Source organism: Erinaceus europaeus, chromosome 15 (genome assembly GCF_950295315.1).
Source record: "Erinaceus europaeus chromosome 15, mEriEur2.1, whole genome shotgun sequence".
NCBI classification, from domain to species: Eukaryota; Metazoa; Chordata; class Mammalia; order Eulipotyphla; family Erinaceidae; genus Erinaceus; species Erinaceus europaeus.
In genome coordinates, this window is record NC_080176.1 from 10,949,335 (window position 1) to 10,967,302 (window position 17,968).

At 45.6% G+C, this 17,968-nt stretch overlaps 1 protein-coding gene across 6 annotated transcripts in view; it reads right to left on the minus strand.

Annotated features, from left to right (window-relative positions):
* The window catches only part of LOC103107793 (uncharacterized protein C16orf52 homolog B), a 134,232-nt gene that overhangs the window by 46,618 nt on the left and 69,646 nt on the right, over positions 1 to 17,968 (minus strand). For 2 of the 6 annotated variants that reach the window (XM_060172832.1, XM_060172831.1), the window contains exons 3-6: positions 8,344 to 8,428; positions 6,704 to 6,827; positions 1,953 to 2,077; positions 1,779 to 1,856 (exon numbers count right to left, since the gene is read on the minus strand). In XM_060172832.1, coding sequence (XP_060028815.1) covers positions 1,779 to 1,856; positions 1,953 to 2,077; positions 6,704 to 6,827; positions 8,344 to 8,428 — 412 coding nt within the window. Of the gene's footprint in view, positions 1 to 1,778; positions 1,857 to 1,952; positions 2,078 to 6,703; positions 6,828 to 8,343; positions 8,429 to 15,260; positions 15,424 to 16,562; positions 16,819 to 17,437; positions 17,559 to 17,968 lie in introns of those variants that run through there. The other 4 variants (XM_060172834.1, XM_060172835.1, XM_060172833.1 and 1 more) reach the window with 4 other exon arrangements.

Below are 17,968 nucleotides of genomic sequence, written 5' to 3' on the forward strand. Positions count from 1 at the left end.
GCACAAAGCGCAAGGACAAGCATAAGGATCCCGGTTCAAGCCCCCAGCTCCCCATCTCAGGGAAGTCGCTTCACAGGCAGTGAAGCAGGTCTACAGGTGTCTGTCTTTCTCTCCCCCCTTTGTCTTCCCCTCCTCTCTCCATTTCTCTCTGTCCTATCCAACAACAACAACAGCAATAACAACAATAAAACACCAAGGCAACAAAAGGGAATAAATATTTAAAAATTTTTTTAAAAAGAAAGTGGGTGTTGAACAGAGTTGCAAGGCTAGAAAAAAGGGCTTCATCTTGAGTCATCCTGAGTATGTGACCCAGCTCAGCCACTTACTGGCTGTGTGTCCCTGGGCAACCGTGGGAACCTCTCTGAGCACCAGTGCCATCCTCTCCAACAAGAAGAGGATAATGGGACTCACTCCAAGTCAGTTTGCCAAAATCAAGGCACCGAGAGCCAATTCTGTGAAAATCAATTTGCCAAATGAGCAGTTAACTGAATAGAGCTTAACATGCCTTAAAATGCTGGCTTTGCAATTAAAACAAATCAACCAAAATTCTGCAGTACTCTTTAAAATCAGTTTAACCTCCCCTCACCCAATAAAATTTGCTATGAAAGTCACAGTGAAAATGTTTTGTTAAATTTGTCAAATTGGTCTGACTGTTGGTTAACTGTCTTGAGAATAACATGGTGTTTGGAGCTGTTGTGACATAAGACAACTCATGCTGCTCTTAGCAAAATTTCTGATACACTAATAGATGTTGGGTCTTAATTATTACTCTATCCCTCTAAGACGCCTTTGGCAAATAGTAGTTATGGATAGCAGGTGTCTGTAATGGGGATAGCAGGTCCATATATACAAACAAAATCTGGTTTGGGAGTGGAGAGCCTGTGTGTTTTTGACTTGCATTTGTACAATGGGGCATTAAGGTATGTTTTTTTTTTTTATGATGGAGGATGAGCCTAGAGGCTCTTGAGGCATGACTCTGCTGAGTGGTCTTCCTGACCTAATTTTCTACATTTTTTTTTTCCTCCAGGGTTATTGCTGGGGCTCAGTGCCTGCACCATGAATCCACTGCTCCTGGAGGCCATTTTTTCCCCCTTTTGTTGCCCTTGTTCTTGAATCCTTGTTGTGGTCATTATTGTTGTTGTTGATGTCATTTGTTATTGGATAGGACAGAGAGAACTGGAGAGAGGAGGGGAAGACAGAGAGGGGGAGAGAAAGACAGACACCTGCAGACCTGCTTCACTGCCTGTGAAGCGACTCCCCTGCAGGTGGGGAGCCGGGGGCTCAAACCGGGATCCTTACGCTGGTCCTTGCGCTTTGTGCCATGTGCGCTTAACCCGCTGTGCTACCGCTGACCCCCTAGTTTTCTACTTTTTTCATTTAAGAGAAAGAGGAGAAAGAGAGACAGTACAGCACAGCTCCACCATTTGTGGAGCTCCCCTGGTGCTGTCCATCATGTTCTTGTGTGGTGTCAGGGCTCGAAACCCAGGGCCTCGCACATGGTGAGGAGTGCTCTGCTGGGTGCAACAAACTAAGCCAAGAGGTTTTTTGCTCACCCAAAGGCATTCCGTAAAGGCTTGGAAAAAACCTTTGTTACACTATGTCGTGACTTCTTTATTTGAGAAAAAGAGGACATGGGTTTGTTAGTGGGAAGAGACACACTCCAGATCTCACAGAGACTGATTTTTTTTATTATTATTAACAAAGTCACTCAGAAGCTGCAAACCCCGCCGCCGCCCGAGCTCTGAGATGGTTGGAAAGACACTGCGAAACATACTCACTCCAAAAGCTTGGATTCAAACTGGTGGATGACCTGGGTGGGGAAGCACATTTTCTTCGTGGCAGTGTTGCCCTCCTCCCTAAAGAAACAGAGCTTCATGAGGGGAATTCTGGGCCCTGGTGGGCTGGGTGTGGCCCAGCAGGCTTGGGGCTAAGGAGAAGGGTCTTTAACTTACTGCACCGCTACGCCGTAGCTCACAAGGTCAGCCACAGTGAGCTTCTCAAACTTTAAACTGTGAGTGGAAAGCCAATCTTCTGAGTCTTCCCAGACTGAAGACTGGGTCTCAGCCCCCTGCAGCTTCTGTGAGACAGAAGTCAGAGTCAGACAGAAAGCTGCGAAAATGTGGGCAAGGCAAAGGAGGCCCTAGGCTCCTCCACAAGGGTCGCTGATTCAGACTCGTCCAACCTGAAAGGAGCTCACCTTACACATTAAAAGCACATTGAAGACACTAATTCGAAAGGATCTATACACCACCTAAATTCCCAACAACTGATGACTGGATAAAGAAGTTATAGGGTGGGGGCCAGGTGGTGGTACACCTAGTTAAATACATACAATACAGTGCGCAAGGACCCAGGTTCAAGCCCCGGGCCCCCACCTGCAGAGGAAAAGCTTCATGGGTGGTGAAGCAGGGCTGCAGGTGTCTCTCTGTCTCTCTCCCTCTCTGTCTTCTCCTGCCTCCTCAATTTCTCTCCGTCTCTGTTCAACACTAAACAAATAAATAGTAATCAAATAAGATGTTTTAAAAAAGAAGTCATTGGGGGTTGGGTGGTAGCACAGTGGGTTAAGCGCACGTGGAGCAAAGTACAAGGACCGGCCTAAGGATCCCAGTTCGAGCCCACAGCTCCCACCTGCAGGGGAGTCGCTTCACAGGCGGTGAAGCAGGTCTGCAGGTGTCTATCTTTCTCTCCTTCTCTCTGTCTTCCCCTCCTCTCTCCATTTCTCTCTGTCCTATCTAACAATGACAACATCAATAATAATAACTAAAACAACAAGGGCAACAAAAAGAAAAATAAATAAATATTTAAAAATTTATGGGGTATATTCTCAATGGGACACTACTTAGCTATTTAAAAAGATGGCATTGGGAGTCGGGAGGTAGCGCAGTGGGTTAAGTGCATGTGGCGCAAAGCGCAAGGACCAGCGTAAGGATCCTGGTTCGAGCCCCCGGCTCCCAACCTGCAGGAGAGTCGCTTCACAGAGGGGAAGCTCCCTAAGTGGTGAAACAGTGCTGCAGGTGTCTTTCTTTCCTTTTCTATCTCCTTTCTTTCTCAATTTATCTCCATCATCAAAAAAAAAAAAATTTAAGGGGGTGGGGAGAATGGCCACTAGGAATGGTGACTTTGTCAGGTAGGTACCAAGCCCAGCGATAATCTTGGTAGGAGAAAAGGGGGGGGGAGAAAGTAAAGCGGTAGAAGGGATAAGTGGAGGGGTCTCTTTAGTGTAATGGCACCGGAAGTTTAGTGGTGGATGTGGCAAGCAGTATGCACACACACATACATATACGTGAGAGACTATACTCCTAAGATGTTATAGCAATTAAAATGATGTTAAATCAATTTTTTTTAACATTCAGTGATTTTTTTAAAAGATTTTATTTATTTATTTATGAGAAACATAGAAGGAGAGAGAAAGAGCTAGACATCACTCTGCTACATGTGCTGCTGGGGACTGAACTCAGGACCTCATGCTTGAGAGTCCAATGCTTTATCTACTGTGCCACTTCCCGGACCACTGTTAAATCAATTTTTACAAATAGAATTTGCATTGTTGAGGGAACAGGTGAATGTGGAGGCCAGTGCTCTAAGCAGGGTGCCTGGAAATTACCAGTCGCCACCCCCACACACACACACCATTTCTTACCTCAGACCCAGGATGTGGCTTGGCAGGGATCACTCGCCATGTTGTGCTTTGTGAATGAACAAACCCTGTAATGGCCAGACTGTGTGAACCAGAACTCTGACCTACAACTTCTGTAGCAGCTGGCTCAGAACCATCAGGAGTTGCTAAAGAACCATCAGGTTTCCTAATTTTGTCCTGTTGCAGTTCAGGACCAATTAGAGAAAGCCAAAGAGGGCAGAGGGTAGACAGCATAATGATTATGCAAAGAAACTCTGGTGCCTGAGGTTCCAAAATCCCAGGTTCAGTCCCCTGCACCACCATAAGCCAGAGCTGAGCAGTGCTCTGGTTAAACAAACAAACAAACAAAACAAAACAAAAAAACACAAATATGCCTCCTAACCAATCATAGAATATCTCATCTGGGGCTGGGGAGTCAGCATAATGGCTATGCAAAAAGACTTTCATGCCTGAGGCACCAAAGGTCTCAGGTTCAACCCCCAGCATCACCATTAGCCAGAGATGAACAGTGCTCTGATAAAAAATAAAAATAATAATAATTAAAAAAAAGTCTTATCCAGGAGTTGGGCAGTAGCGCAGTGGGTTAAGCGCACATGGTGTCAAGTGCAAGGACTGGCATAAGGATCCCAGTTCGAGTCCCTGGCTCCCCACCTGTAGGGGCATCGCTTCACAGGTGGTGAAGCAGGTTTGCAGGTGTCTATCTTTCTCTCCCCCTCTGTCTTCCCCTCCTCTCTCCATTTCTCTCTGTCCTGTCTAACAACATCAGGAACAACAACAATAATAACCACAATAATAAATAACAACAAGGGCAACAAAAGGGAAAATAATTTTTTTTAAAGTCTTATCTCTAGTTAGCCCCCTTCCAGCTTCCCCACACCCACTGCACTCTGGGAGCACACCTGAAGCCTTCTGGTCTACAGCTTCCCCCTGCCCTGTCTGCATTTGATCCACCAGGTACTAATGTTGGCAGATGATTCTCCGAAGCGCTGAATAAGCTGCCTCTGCTGGCTCTCAATATGGAGTTCTGTTGGTTTCCATGCTCTCATTCTTGGGAAAGCCTCAGGTGAGAACCTGGACTCCCTATCAACATATTCGATGATTAACTGTTGGAAAAGGGGCTCCTAGGGCTATTCTGTCCAAAAGTAGCAAGAGTAGGTGTAAGTTTTAGAGGAAGAATTCCTTCACCATCAGAGGAATCTGACCATGACATTAGCTCAGGACAGGGTGGTGGTGAAGTGGTTCATAGCAAGCATTCAACACCAGCTCTGCTTCCTGGGAGATTCTGATCTGAGTCTCTGAGTCCTCTCTGCCTTGCTTATGGCTTCTAAAGGTTGGCATTGTTGCCTTTTTCCAGTGGGTGTTTCCAAGCTCTTCTATGAACTAGGCACAGATGATGTGCACAGGTGCACTACTCTTTCCACCATTCCACGAGGAGCTGAATAAAAAACTAATTTTATGATTGTGACAGTTAATTAAGTTCCGGCCCAGTAACACCGTCACCTAAAGTCATAGCTCTGGCCCCACACAGAGGAAAGAACTGCTCCCTGTCGTGTGAACACTAGATGTCACTCTTCTCAAAGACTTCAACCATCTCCCTGGTTGGTTCATTCTGTTTCACTAGCCTTAGAAAAATGATCCATGTCTCAGGATTATGGATTTTACACGGTTAACACCTGAGGATCCACTAATAAGGAGGGGATACTGATTAAATACTATAGTCTGTGCCTCAGTAAGTTAATGTTTCCATTGATTTTTTAAAAAATAAAAGTCTATTCTAGATTAAAAATATTAAGCTCTTTATATTGAGGCATTCTTTACTTCTTGCTCCATGCTATTCATTTTTTAAAAATATTTTGTGTCTGAGTTTTATCTTCAATAATCTACATATTTATTGTATGGAGACAGAAAGAAATCCAGAGGAAAGGGGGAGATAGGGAGAGAGAGAGAGAGATACTTGCAGCCCTGCTTCAACACTAGCACAGCTTTTCCCCTCCAGGTGGGGAACAGGGATTTGAACCTGGGTCCTTGTGCATTGTGATCTGTGCGCCATTGCCTGGCCCCTGCTGTCCACTTTTTTTTAAAAAAGAAAATTTTATTATAAATGAGATAGATGGGAAGAGAGAGAGTGTGAGAGAGAGAAAGACAACCAGAGCACCACTCTGGCATATGCAACTGCCATGTTCCAGAGGTCAGACACAGGATCTTACACTTGAAAGTCCAACTGTGTGCCCCTGCTCTACCTCCCAGGTCACTGCATACTACTCACTTTGCAGCAAAGGAGGCCCCAAAGGAGGTTGACAAATTATGAGAGCAGTCCTTGTACCCCAAGAAAGCTTGCATTTGAATATGAAACTAGATAAAACACTCAGCAGCCCTCCTTGTCAGTGAAAGAATATTTCTAAATCTCAAGATTCTGTCAACATTTCTTTGCTTCCTTTTAATTCAACTTGCTTTCCTGTACGTGTTTATATTTGAGAAAAATAAAACACAACTTGCCTCCTGATTGTTAAGGCTGCCAGCATTAAAATTGTATTCTTCTAGGGGGCTGGGCGGTCATGCGGCAAGTTAAGCACATATGGCATGAAGCTCAAGGACCGGAGTAAGAATTCTGGTTCGAGCCCCTGGCTCCCCACCTGCAGGGGAGGAGTCACTTCACAGGCGGTGAAGCAGGTCTGCAGGTGTCTGTCTTTCTCTCCCCCTCTCTGTCTTCCCCTCCTCTCTCCATTTCTCTCTGTCCTATCCAACAACCAACGACATCAACAATAACAATAATAACCACAACAAAGCTACAACAAGGGCAACAAAAGGAGAAAAAATGGTATCCAGTAGCAGTGGATTCGCGGTGCAGGCACCGAGCCCCGGCAATAACCCTGGAGGCAAAAAAAAAAAAAAAAAAAAAAGCTGAGAGATTTTATATTTCTAAAGGGAGTTAGAGATGAATGCTTAATTAATCAATGTCAGTCCTGAGACCCTATATTAAAAAAAGAACCAGGGGTGGGCACACTCTGCATTTCTGGACCAGGGTTTGTAAGCACTGCTTCTTAGATAAAGCAGGATGGTTTTTACCAGTAAGTCCTGTGTCTGGTTAACGTGTGTAACCAGGAGTCCATTGTCTGGATTCTGGCCAAGTTCACTGGTAGCTTTCTTGTTCAATTGCTCCTTTGGATTTCTGCTACTGTTTCTCTTCAGGCTACAAAAGAGACGCGGTTCGATCAGTATCTTACTAGTGCCAGGTCTAAATCTCTTTCCTTAAGTCTTTTTTTAAAAGTATTTTATTTATTGGTAGAGACAGAGAGTTTGGAAGGGAAGCAAGAGGTAGGGAGAAAAAGGAAGATGCCCACAGCACTGCTTCACTCCTCGAAAAACTTTGCCCATGCAGATGAGGACCAGGGACTTGAAGCTGGGTCCTTGAGCTTTGGAACATGTACATTCAACTAGGTGCGCCACCACTGACCCTCCGAAAGTCTTTAAAAGATCCCAGTAACTGGGAATGGTTGTTAGAGAGCCTTGATAAAAGATGAATTTTGGGGAGTCAGGTGGTAGCACAGCTGGTTAAGCGCAGATGGCATAAAACGCGAGGACCACCGTAAAGATCCAGGTTCAAACCGCTGGCTCCCCATCTGTAGAGGAGTCGTTCACAGGCGGTGAAGCAGGTCTGCAGGTATCTATCTTTTTCTCCCCCTCTCTGTCTTCCCTGCTTCTCTCCATTTCTCTCTGTCCTATCTAACAATGACATTAGTAACAACAACAGTAAAAAAAACAAGAGCAACAAAAAGGAAAATAAATAAATATTTTTTTAAAAAAAGATGAACTTTGGGGGCCAGGCAGTAGCACAGTGGGTTAAGTGCACATGGCACAAAGTGCAAGGACCAGCTAAGGATCCCATTTGGAACCCCCAGCTCCCCAACTGCAGTGGGGTCACTTCACAGGTGGTGAAGCAGGTCTGCAGGTGTCTATCTCTCCCCCTCCTCTCTCCATATCTCTCTGTCCTATCTAACAATAATGACAGAAATAACAACAAAGATAAACAACAAGGGCAACAAAAGGGAAAAAATAGCCTCCCGGAGCAGTGGGTTTGTAGTGCAGGCACTGAGCCCCAGCAATAACCTTGGAGGCAAAAAAAAAAAAAAAAAAAGATGAACTCCAAGTTCATGAGGTTTATTTATCTATTTTTGCCATCCGGGGTATATGGGGCTCCATGCCTACACTACTCTTCTGCTCCTGGTGGCCATTTATTCTTTTTTTCTTTTTTTTTTTTTTGAGAGGAGAGATGCCTACAGCACTGCTACACACACACACACACAGACACACACACACAAGGACTGGGGAGTGGTGTAGGGTGAGCTGCCACCCAGCCGCTCTTGAGACATCTTAATCCATTTTTGTGCTAGTTAGATAACTGAAGCCCTTGGGTATAAGATGGTGCAATGACTTTTTACACAGACCCACTACAAGCAGGTATTTCACCCATGACTCCCATAAGAAAAAATGTATTTTATTTTATTTATTTGAAATATTTTATTTATCTATGAATGAGAAAGGTAGGGGAGAGAGAGAAAGAGCCAGTACACTAGTCTGGTACATATGGTGCTGGGAATTGAACTTGGAACCTTGTACTTGAGAGTCCAGTGCTTCATCCATTGCGCCACCTCTTGGACCACAAGCAAAATACTGTTTTCATTCAGAAGATCAAAGAAGTTGCTTACCAGGGATTTTCCAGAAACTTATTATCTGGGCCAGAGGAAACATGACTAGTCTTCGCAGCCATCATAAGAACACCTAATACTTGTCCTGGGGAAGAAATGAAAGCAGATAGTCGACAGCTGTGAAGAGCTTGATGGAAACCTCCGCTCGTCTAAAGTAATTCAATAAACAGAGAGAACATCACAAGAAATCGGGCTTTATGCTGGCTGCTAAGGACACAGTGGTGAACAAGATACACTTCTGAGATACACCAAAAGGGGCCTTTATTTGAAGGGCTCTCCTGTGCACTGTGGAATATTAAGCAGCAGCACTGACATCAACGGACTAGAAGCCACAACATCCCTGTTCCCCCGAGTCATGACAAATAAATATGTCTCCTCCTGAGGGCATAATAGTCATAATGGTCCCAGTCAAGAAGCACTGGGCTAGACACTACCTTATTTATTTATTTATTTATTTTTAATAGAGAAGGGAGAGAGAGAGAGAGAGAGAGAGAGACCAAAGCTTTCTTCAATGCAGTGGGAGCCTGGCTCAAATCTGGTGGCTTGTGCACATGGCAAAGCAGCATACGAGCCAAGTGAGCTATTTCGTTGTCCACTCCAAGCCTCCATTCCAGAGGAAGAGACTGATGTTAAAAACAAATGTGAGGACGTCGGGCAGTGGCACAGCGGGTTAAGCGCAAGTAGCGCAAAGCGCAAGGACCGGCTTAAGGATCCCAGTTCGAGCCCCTGGCTCCCCACCTGCAGGGGAGTCGCTTCACAGGCGGTGAAGCAGGTCTGCAGGTGTCTGCCTTTCTCTCCCCCTCTGTCTTCCTCTCCTCTCTCCATTTCTCTGTCCTATCCAACAACAATGACATCATCAATAACTATAATAATAAAACAACAAGGGCAACAAAAGGGAATAAATAAATATTAAGAAAAAAAGTGTGGTCTGGGGAATGGTGCTGTGGACAAAGCATCAGACTCTCAAGTATGAGGTCCTGAGTTCAATCCCTGACAGTTCAATCTCTGACATGTACCAGAGTGATGTTTGGTTCTTTTTCTCTCTCCTCCTATCTTTCTGATTAACAAATAAAATCTTTTTAGAAAATTAAAAACAAATGTGAAGGACTAGGGAGAGATCACGGTGTTAGCATATCAGACTTCCATGCCTGAGCCCCACTTCCCCTACCCCACCCTCATGTTCCAAGTTTTATTCCTGGTGCCACCATATGCCAAAACTGAGCAGTGTTCTGGTCTCTCCCATAAAAATAAATTATCTTTAAAAAAGTTTTGTAGTTCTCTTTGTTAGTAATAATTTATTATTATTATTATTATTTTGCCTCCAGGGTTATTGCTGGGGCTCAGTGCCTGCACCATGAATCCACTGCTCCTGGAGGCCATTTTTTTCTCCCTTTTGTTGTAGCCTTGTTGTGGTTATTATTATTACTGTTGATGTCATTGGTTGTTGGATAGGACAGAGAGAAATGGAGAGAGGAGGGGAAGACAGAGAGGGGGAGAGAAGGACAGACACCTGCAGACCTGCTTCACCACCTGTGAAGTGACTCCCCTGCAGGTGGGGAGCTGGGTGCTCGAACTGGGATCCTTACGACAATCCTTGCACTTTGTGCTAAGTAGACTTAACCCGCTGCGCTACCACCCGACCCACTATTATCTTTACTGGATAGAGACAGCCAGAAATTGAGAGGAAGGGGGAGGGGAAGAGGGAGAGACAGAAAGATACCTGTAGCTCTGCTTCACCACTTGTGAAGCTTCTTCCCCCTGTAGGTGGGGACCGAGGGGCTTGAACCTGGGTCCTTATGCATTGTAACATGCACTCAACCAGATGAGCCACCACCCAACCCTAAAAAGAAATGATCTTTAAAAATAGGATAAAATTTAAAATTGTGGAAAGTGTTGGGGACAGAGTTCAGCTGTTGGAGCACAGGACTTGTATGCCGGAGGCTCCTGGCCTGAGTCCCTGCACCACACGCTCTACTCCGCGAGCCACCTCCCCCAGCTGGGGACTCAATTGTGTTGTGTCAGTTTCCCCATAACTACGCTCCTTTCTATATGGCACTTATCTTAATTTAGAATAATGCATTCATGAATGTGATTTGGTAAAAAAAAAAAATGAGCATAATGGTTATGCAAAGAGACTCTTAAGCCTGAGGCCCCAAAGTCCCAAATTCAATCCCCTGCACTACTATATAGCAGAGCTGAACAGTGCGCTATAATAAAAAAAATGAGTCTCTCACTCTAGACTTTGGTTTACATGTAGACCATAAATATTTCAAGGGGAATAGAGAAAAGGTTGAAAAAAACTGCCTTGTCTCCCAAATTCTTTATTTCTTTATTTTAAATATTTATTTATTCCCTTTTGTTGCCCGTGTTGTTTTATTGTTGTAGTTATTATTGTTGTTCTTGATGTCGTTGTTGTTGGATAGGACAGAGAGAGATGGAGAGAGGAGGGGAAGACAGAGAGGGGGAGAGAAAGACAGATACCTGCAGACCTGCTTCATCGCTTGTGAAGCGATGCCCCTACAGGTGGGGAGCCGGAGGGCTTGAGCTGGGATCCTTTCCGTAGGTCCTTGCACTTTGTGCCACCTGTGCTTAACCCTCTGCGTTACCACCCAGCTCCCTTATTTATTTTTTTAATTAATTTTTTGATAGAGGATGTAGCTGAAATTCGGGGAAAGTAAATCTTTTTTTTTTTTTTTTTGCCTCCAGGGTTATTGCTGGGGCTCAGTGCCTGCACTATGAATCCACTGCTCCTGGAGGCCATCTTTCCAATTTTGCTGCCCTTGTTGTTATTATTATTATTGTTACTGTTGTTGTTGTTGTTGGACTGGACAGAGAGAAATTGAGAGCGGAAGGGAGACAGAAAGGGGAAGAGAAAGACACCTGCAGACCTGCTTCACCGCCTGTGAAGCAATCCCCCTGCAGATGGGGAGCCGGGGGCTCGAACCAGTATCCTTACGCCAGTTCTTGAGTTTTGCGCCATGTGTGTTTAACTCATTGCACTACTGTCCAACCCACGTCTCCCAAATTCTTAACAACTGGATCCCAGGAGCATGAAAGGACTGATTTCACTTTCTGTTCCTGGATTCCCTGAGTTGTCCCTTCAGTTATAATTCCCCAGTTCTTCCCTTAGGCTAACTCAGGTTTCTGTTACTTATAACCCCAAAACTACCGTCTAAAGCATAGCAAGCAAGAAACTCCAATGGGGTTGCAGTGTGTGCAGTCAAGTACATGTTCTTATGAAATAACTGAGTTCAGTAGCCCAGTGATGACTCAGCAACTTCCTTGCCTCTCTTCTGGCTCTTGAATCTCAAAGGATGCTTTGTTTTTTGGAGAAGCACTGAGATAACATGGCAGTGAATTAAGGGGGGAAAAGTGCCTTTATTTTAGACCCTTGGCTGGGAGACTTTAGTGACAGAAACTGTTGAAAGAGAAATGCCTCCTGAACACTGGACACCCCACAATGTCGCAGTTCTCTCTTTTCAGAGGACTAAGCAGCTTAATGAACACAGAGTCCGAATGGCTGGATGCTGCGGTGACTGGTGTGGGAGGGGGGGTTGTGCTGCACTGAATCAAACAACGCGGTGTGTTAGGCCTTGGGTGGGGGGTCCAGCGGTAGCACAGCGGGTTAAGCGCACATGGCACATGGTACGAAACGCAAGGACCCGCATAAGAGTCCAGGTCTGCTTCATGGGCGGTGAAGCAGGTCTGCTGGTGTCTTTCTCTCCCCCTCTGTCTTCCTCTCCGCTCTCCATTTCTCTCTGTCCTATCCAATGACGACATCAAAAACAACAATAATAACTACAACAATAAAACAACAAGGATAACAAAAGGGAAAATAAATATTTTTTTAAAAATTTAAAAAAGAATAAAAAATAAAGAATAGGGAAGCTATCAAGGGAGGAGACTGGATATGGAGTTCTGGGGGTGGGAAATGTGTGGAAGTATACCCCTCTTATCCTATAATCTTGTCAATATTTCCATTTTATGAATAAAAATTTTAAAAAGGGGGAGTCAGGCGGTAGGTAGCTCAGTGGGTTAAGTGCATGTGGCACAAAGTGCAAGGACCGACTTAAGGATCCTGGTTTAAGCCCCCAGATCCCCACCTGCAGGAAAGTCACTTCACAAACAGTGAAGCAGGTCTGCAGGTGTCTTTCTCTCCTCCTCTCTGTCTTCCCCTCCTCTCTCCTTTCTTTCTGTCCTACCCAACAACAACAACATCAATAACAACAACAATTAAACAACAAGGGCAACAAAAGGAAATTTTAAAAAAATGTATTCAGGGGGCCTGGTGTGATGCACCTGGTTGAGCGCACATGTTACAGTGCATAAGGACCCAGGTTCAAGTCCCTAGTCCCCACCTGCAGGGGGAAAACTTCATGAGTGGTGAAGCAGGGCTGCAGGAGTCTCTGTCTCTATCTTCCTGTACCCTATATCTGACTGTCTCTATCAAATAAATACAATTAAAAAAACTTTAAAAAAAGTATTGTTTACCTGAATAAAATACTTAGATATGTTAGAAGTTACAAAGAAGATGCCACCAGGGAGGCGGAGAGGGAAAGGGTCCGGCTCTTAGCCTTGGACTTTGATGAGCCTCCTTTGAAAGGTGTTCTCCCAGTACCCCATCTCAAACAGCAGCCCCTCTGCCTGCTTGGTCTTCCCTACAGCATGGAAGCACATGTCATCATGGGGTGCTGTATCTAGTCACTTCCTTCTGTCTCTCCCCTCATTCCTCTCTCACAAACCCATGAGAAGTAAAAGCTATAAGGGCAGGAACAGAGTTATGTTCACTGCTAGACCTCTTTTGTAGAAAACAGTGCCTGAAACTGCTCCAGAAAGCATTTGTTGAACAAACGTACTCAGCACAACAGATCCAGAGTTTAGAAAAAGATGACCACCTTACCCTAAGCCACATCGATGTGTCAGTCTCCCTAAAAGGGTCAAAGAGGATTTTATTTATTTATTTATATTTATTTGATTACCACCACTGTTAGTGACACTTTATCTCCTTTTGTTTTCCCTTTATTAATAGATAGGACAGAGAAGTTGAGGGAGGGAGAGAAAAGTGGATACCAGCAGACTTGCTTCACTGCTTGTGAAGCCCCCCCCCACCCCCACCCCCATAAGTGGGGAAGAGGCTTGAACCTGGGTCCTTGCATATGCTAACATGTGCGCTCAACCAGGTGCGCCACTGCCTGGCCCCCAAGAAGATTTTCTCAATAGGTGACAGTTTGGTTTGGAGGGATCCAAGGCCATTTTACGGGACTAAGGGAATCTTTTGTTTGCCAGGGCCTGTTTAGATATCTGTGAAATCATCACAGCCCACACTAGATGACCAACTTAAAAAAGTAGCACTTAATGTACCTAGTTGCCTCCGCAAATACAGACCAAAGGACTTCAAGGGGGTGTGTATCCCTCAACTTGTCCTAGAGGCTGAGAGCTGAGGCCAGTTCAGTGCCTTGTCCTTTTTCTAATCACAACAGTAATCAGAGGTCAATTCTTGATGACCTAGTGGGAAGTAGCGGGAGGTGTAATCACTTAGGTGAACATGATGAGATGTGCATGCCTGGATCTTCTGCGAAGAGGTCCTCTTACCCAAGCAACTCATCTTTTCACTCATCCTCTTCTCGCCATGGGAGATCTCCCCCTCTCTCCTTGATGCCCCAGATCCCTTAGCACAGGACAAACATGTTCATTCTCTTTACCTTTCAAAATTACAGCTATGTGAGTTCTCCATAAGTCTGCTATTGAATTTAGGCTTTTCCTCTAAAAAGTCTCCTAGTCTGAGGTTGATTTCTGTACAGTTCTAGGAGCACCTAGATGGAATGAGGTGGGGGGGAGGATTTCCCCTTGTAACCTGATGCTCAGGAGAAAGCACTTTGGTCAAAGGGAGAGACGTTGCCTGAACACAAGGGGTAAAGAAAACACTCAGCTGGGGCCAGGTTGTGGCACACCTGGCTGAAGGCACATGCTACAACGCCCAAGGACCCAGGTTCGAGCCCCGGGTCCCCACTTGCAGGGGGAAAAGCCTCCCAAGCAGTATAGTGCTGCAGGTATCTCTCTCTCCTTCGCTATCTACTTCCACCCTCACGATTTCTGTCTCTAGCCAATAAATTCAAAATATATTAAAGTCTGAAAAGAATGAGTTTCTTGTTTGTGAAACTGGGTCAGGGGTTCTCTTAAACACAGATCTAGGATAAAGCTTTATCCTGGTTTATATTTTTAATTGATATGTAACCTCTAGTCTTGTCTCGCGCAATTCATTTTCACATTCTGCTGCTGGAATGATTTCTTCCTTAAGTAGAACCACTATTATTCCTACTGTTTAGAGGCCCGATCAGGCTCCTCAAAGTCACGGAGAATCACAGGGTGTGTCATCTTCTTCCTTTGGGACCTGTTTCTTGCTTACCCCTCTGGCACATGCAATGCCGGGAGCCACCTTAGGACCTCGTACTTGAGAGTCCAACACACTGCCCGCTGCACCACCTCTTGGGCTCCGCTTTACCTTGCATCCTTCCGGCCCTGGCAGCCTCTGCTCACACACACCTTGCTCTTGCTCTCTTAGACCTTTCCTTGCTAAAGTTTGACCTACCTCTAGATAGGCTCTTCAAACTTTTTGTTGGACTAGAGACCTAAAACCCAGGCAAGTTTTTCCTGAGCCCTACTTGCTGTCTCACTTCCTGAAGAGGAGACAATTTCCTCCTCTTGCCGCCCCCTGGCTGGCTCTTGTCAAATTCTCATGGTCCTTCTCCCAATCAGCCCGCCTACTTCCCTGTTTGGTGTGGGCCCCCTGCTCCAAGTATGTGGGGAGCAGGAGACCCCACTCCCCTCCCCCACCCCGCCCTGTCTTTCTCCCTTAGCACAGGGCTTCTCTGGGCTCTCTTCACCCTCTTCCCACCTGTCAGCTCTGTGACACTCACCCTGGCCTGCGTTTCTCCATTAATTTCTGTTTTGGGGAGAAGGGCTCCTGGTCAGTCCAGGGTTCAGCTTTTTCCTGGCTCCTGTTCCCACACTAGCTCCAAGCAACTCAGAGAAGCCTGCCCTGCGGGAAGTGTTAGCTGGTCTCCAAGGTAACAGACTGCACCACTGCAGCCCGAGGCAGGGAAGGGGGAAACCTGTCCTCCCCTCAGGGAAGACATGACCAGCTTGCTGTTGACAATGGCCTCTCCCACGTCTGCTTTTCTCTATCCCCGCAAACGCCTGGAAGCAGGGTCTGGACCTCTCTCTCTTTTTTATTTTTAGAATGTTGGGGTCAGCTGAGAACTCTGGTTTAGACCAGTGGGACCCTTGAGGTTGCTCCCTTCCTATGGTAGGAACAGAAGGTACTAGAGAGTCATAGGTGCAAATGGAGGCTGATAACCCTGGATTCTCCCACCTCACCAGCACCCCCCTCCAAGTCGGCCAGTCCTCACCCCCTCCAGGTCCAGCCCCATCCAAACCTAACACAACATGAGAAGCAGCACCTACTTGCTGCCTTCTTCCTCAGACCCCCAAATGCCCTTCAATATCTTGCAGGTTGCTCGCCAAGAGAATGTGTGTTCCCACAGAGAATTAGCATCAAGCTTTGTAAAACTTTTTTAACAATGGCCTCAGGCGATTGTGATGTAACTGACTCATAGCTACAAGCCTCTCCAATACCTTCTTTTACTGGAGTTGAGATGACGTGATGATGGACCCAATGTCAGCCAACTTCTAAGTGGCTAAGGGGCATGCGCTGGGGTTTTCTTTCTCGGGGTCATTTCTCAAACTACTGTCTTCACAAGTCTGAACCTTTGACTTGATGATCTAGGACATGTGCTGCTTGTGGTGACCATGGATCTGGACCTGAGTGGCTCTTATGGACCAAGTGAGAAACAGCAAAACTCTTAAAAACAGAAACCTCTTACCTGCCACCAGTCACCCAGGACAGAAGTGCCATGGCATCTCATGTGAGCTCGGGGCAGCACCAAGAAGGCAGGAGAGGTGGGAGAAAAGAGGTGGGGTTGCCAGAGCAACCAACCAATGGTCATTCTGAACTGGAGGTGAGGGGCCTTATGGTCACTTTACCGGAAGTGCTGCCTGAGTTTGTAAAGAGACATTGCTTTTGGACACACGGGGGCCTAAAACAAGCTGAGCAACCTCATAACTTCCTTGGTTACCAGAGAACTGGACTTTCAATATTTTACAAGCAGTAAAGCCTGACATTGGTCGCCGCTTCCTTCCACTTGCCCTCACACACTTACCCTGGGTGTCTTCATGCCAGGTGGATAAAGCAGTTTGATTTTCAGGTTGTGACCAGTCAGGAGGAAAGTTATTGCATGGGCGACATCTCAACTCCCCGCGATCCCAAGTTGATGATAGGCCCTGTGTAAGGCACTTGAGCACAATAGGTAGTTGGGACCTACTCAGGGTGAACTCTCTGGTCTTTAGAAGCTCTAGCCTGATTCTATTATCCAGTTTGCTGTAATTTGAACATTTATGCCTGTCCATTTTCTTAAAAGGTTTATTTATTTATTTTATTTTATTTACTGCCTCCAGGGTTACTGCTGGGATTTGGGTGCCTGCACTACGAATCCTCTGCTCCTGGAGGCCATTTCTCCCATTTTGCTGCCCTTATTGTTGTTATTGCTGTTGTTAGATAGGACAGAGTGAAACAGAAAGAGTAAGGGGAGACGGGGTTGGGGGGAAAGACAGACACCTGTAGACCTGCTTCACTGCCTGTGAAGAGACACCCCCTGCACTTCGTGCCATGTGGCTTAACCTGCTGCACGACTGCCCGGCCCCCAAAGGTTTATTTAAATGAGGAGGGAGAGGAGAAACAGAGCATCACTCTGGCACATGTGATGCCAGGGATCTAACTTGGGACCTTGTGCTTAAGAGTCCAACACTCTGCCCACTGCACCACCTCCCAGGCTTCATTCGTGATGAATGGGAAAAAAGTCTCTCAGACCTGAGGCCCCAGGTTCAATCCCCAGCACCACCATAAGTCAAAGCTGTGCAGTGCTTTGGTAAAGAATAAATAAGTAAATAAATAAAATATAAAGGGGAATAGATATCTCTAACCCCCCTCCATCCTGGGAGGATACAAGAAGCCTACAACCCAGAAGGGGGCACTTACCCAACCATGCTGGCACCCTGATCACAGACTTCCAGGTTCCAGAACTGGGAAATTAAACTGTCCTGTCTTAAAAGCTGTGTGGCAATGTACATAAAACACCTGTGCCCTGCAAGTTTATTTGTTTTTTTCTGAAAGATAAAAGCATAAAAGACCACTGAACTTTTTTGACATTGTATGAATGTGGTACATTGGTCCCTGTAAGCTTTATGTGTTAGAATCAACAGTGGTAACTTTGATGACTTTGCTTTTAGCATCCAGCCCCTCTCTGACACTCCTTTAAAAATTGCGGTGACGTGTGGTCCAGGAGGTGGCACAGTAGATAAAGCACTTGACTTTCAAGCGTGAGGTCCTGAGTTCAAGCCCCGGCGGCACATGTACCAGAGTGACGTCTAGTTCTTTCTCTCTCTCTCTCCTCCTATCTTTCTCATGAATCAATAAATAAAACCTTTAAAAAAAATTGAGGTGAAATAGGCTTCTGACATTAGCTTTGTATATAATGCCTCCGTAGTTATTGTGAGTCACATAATAGTC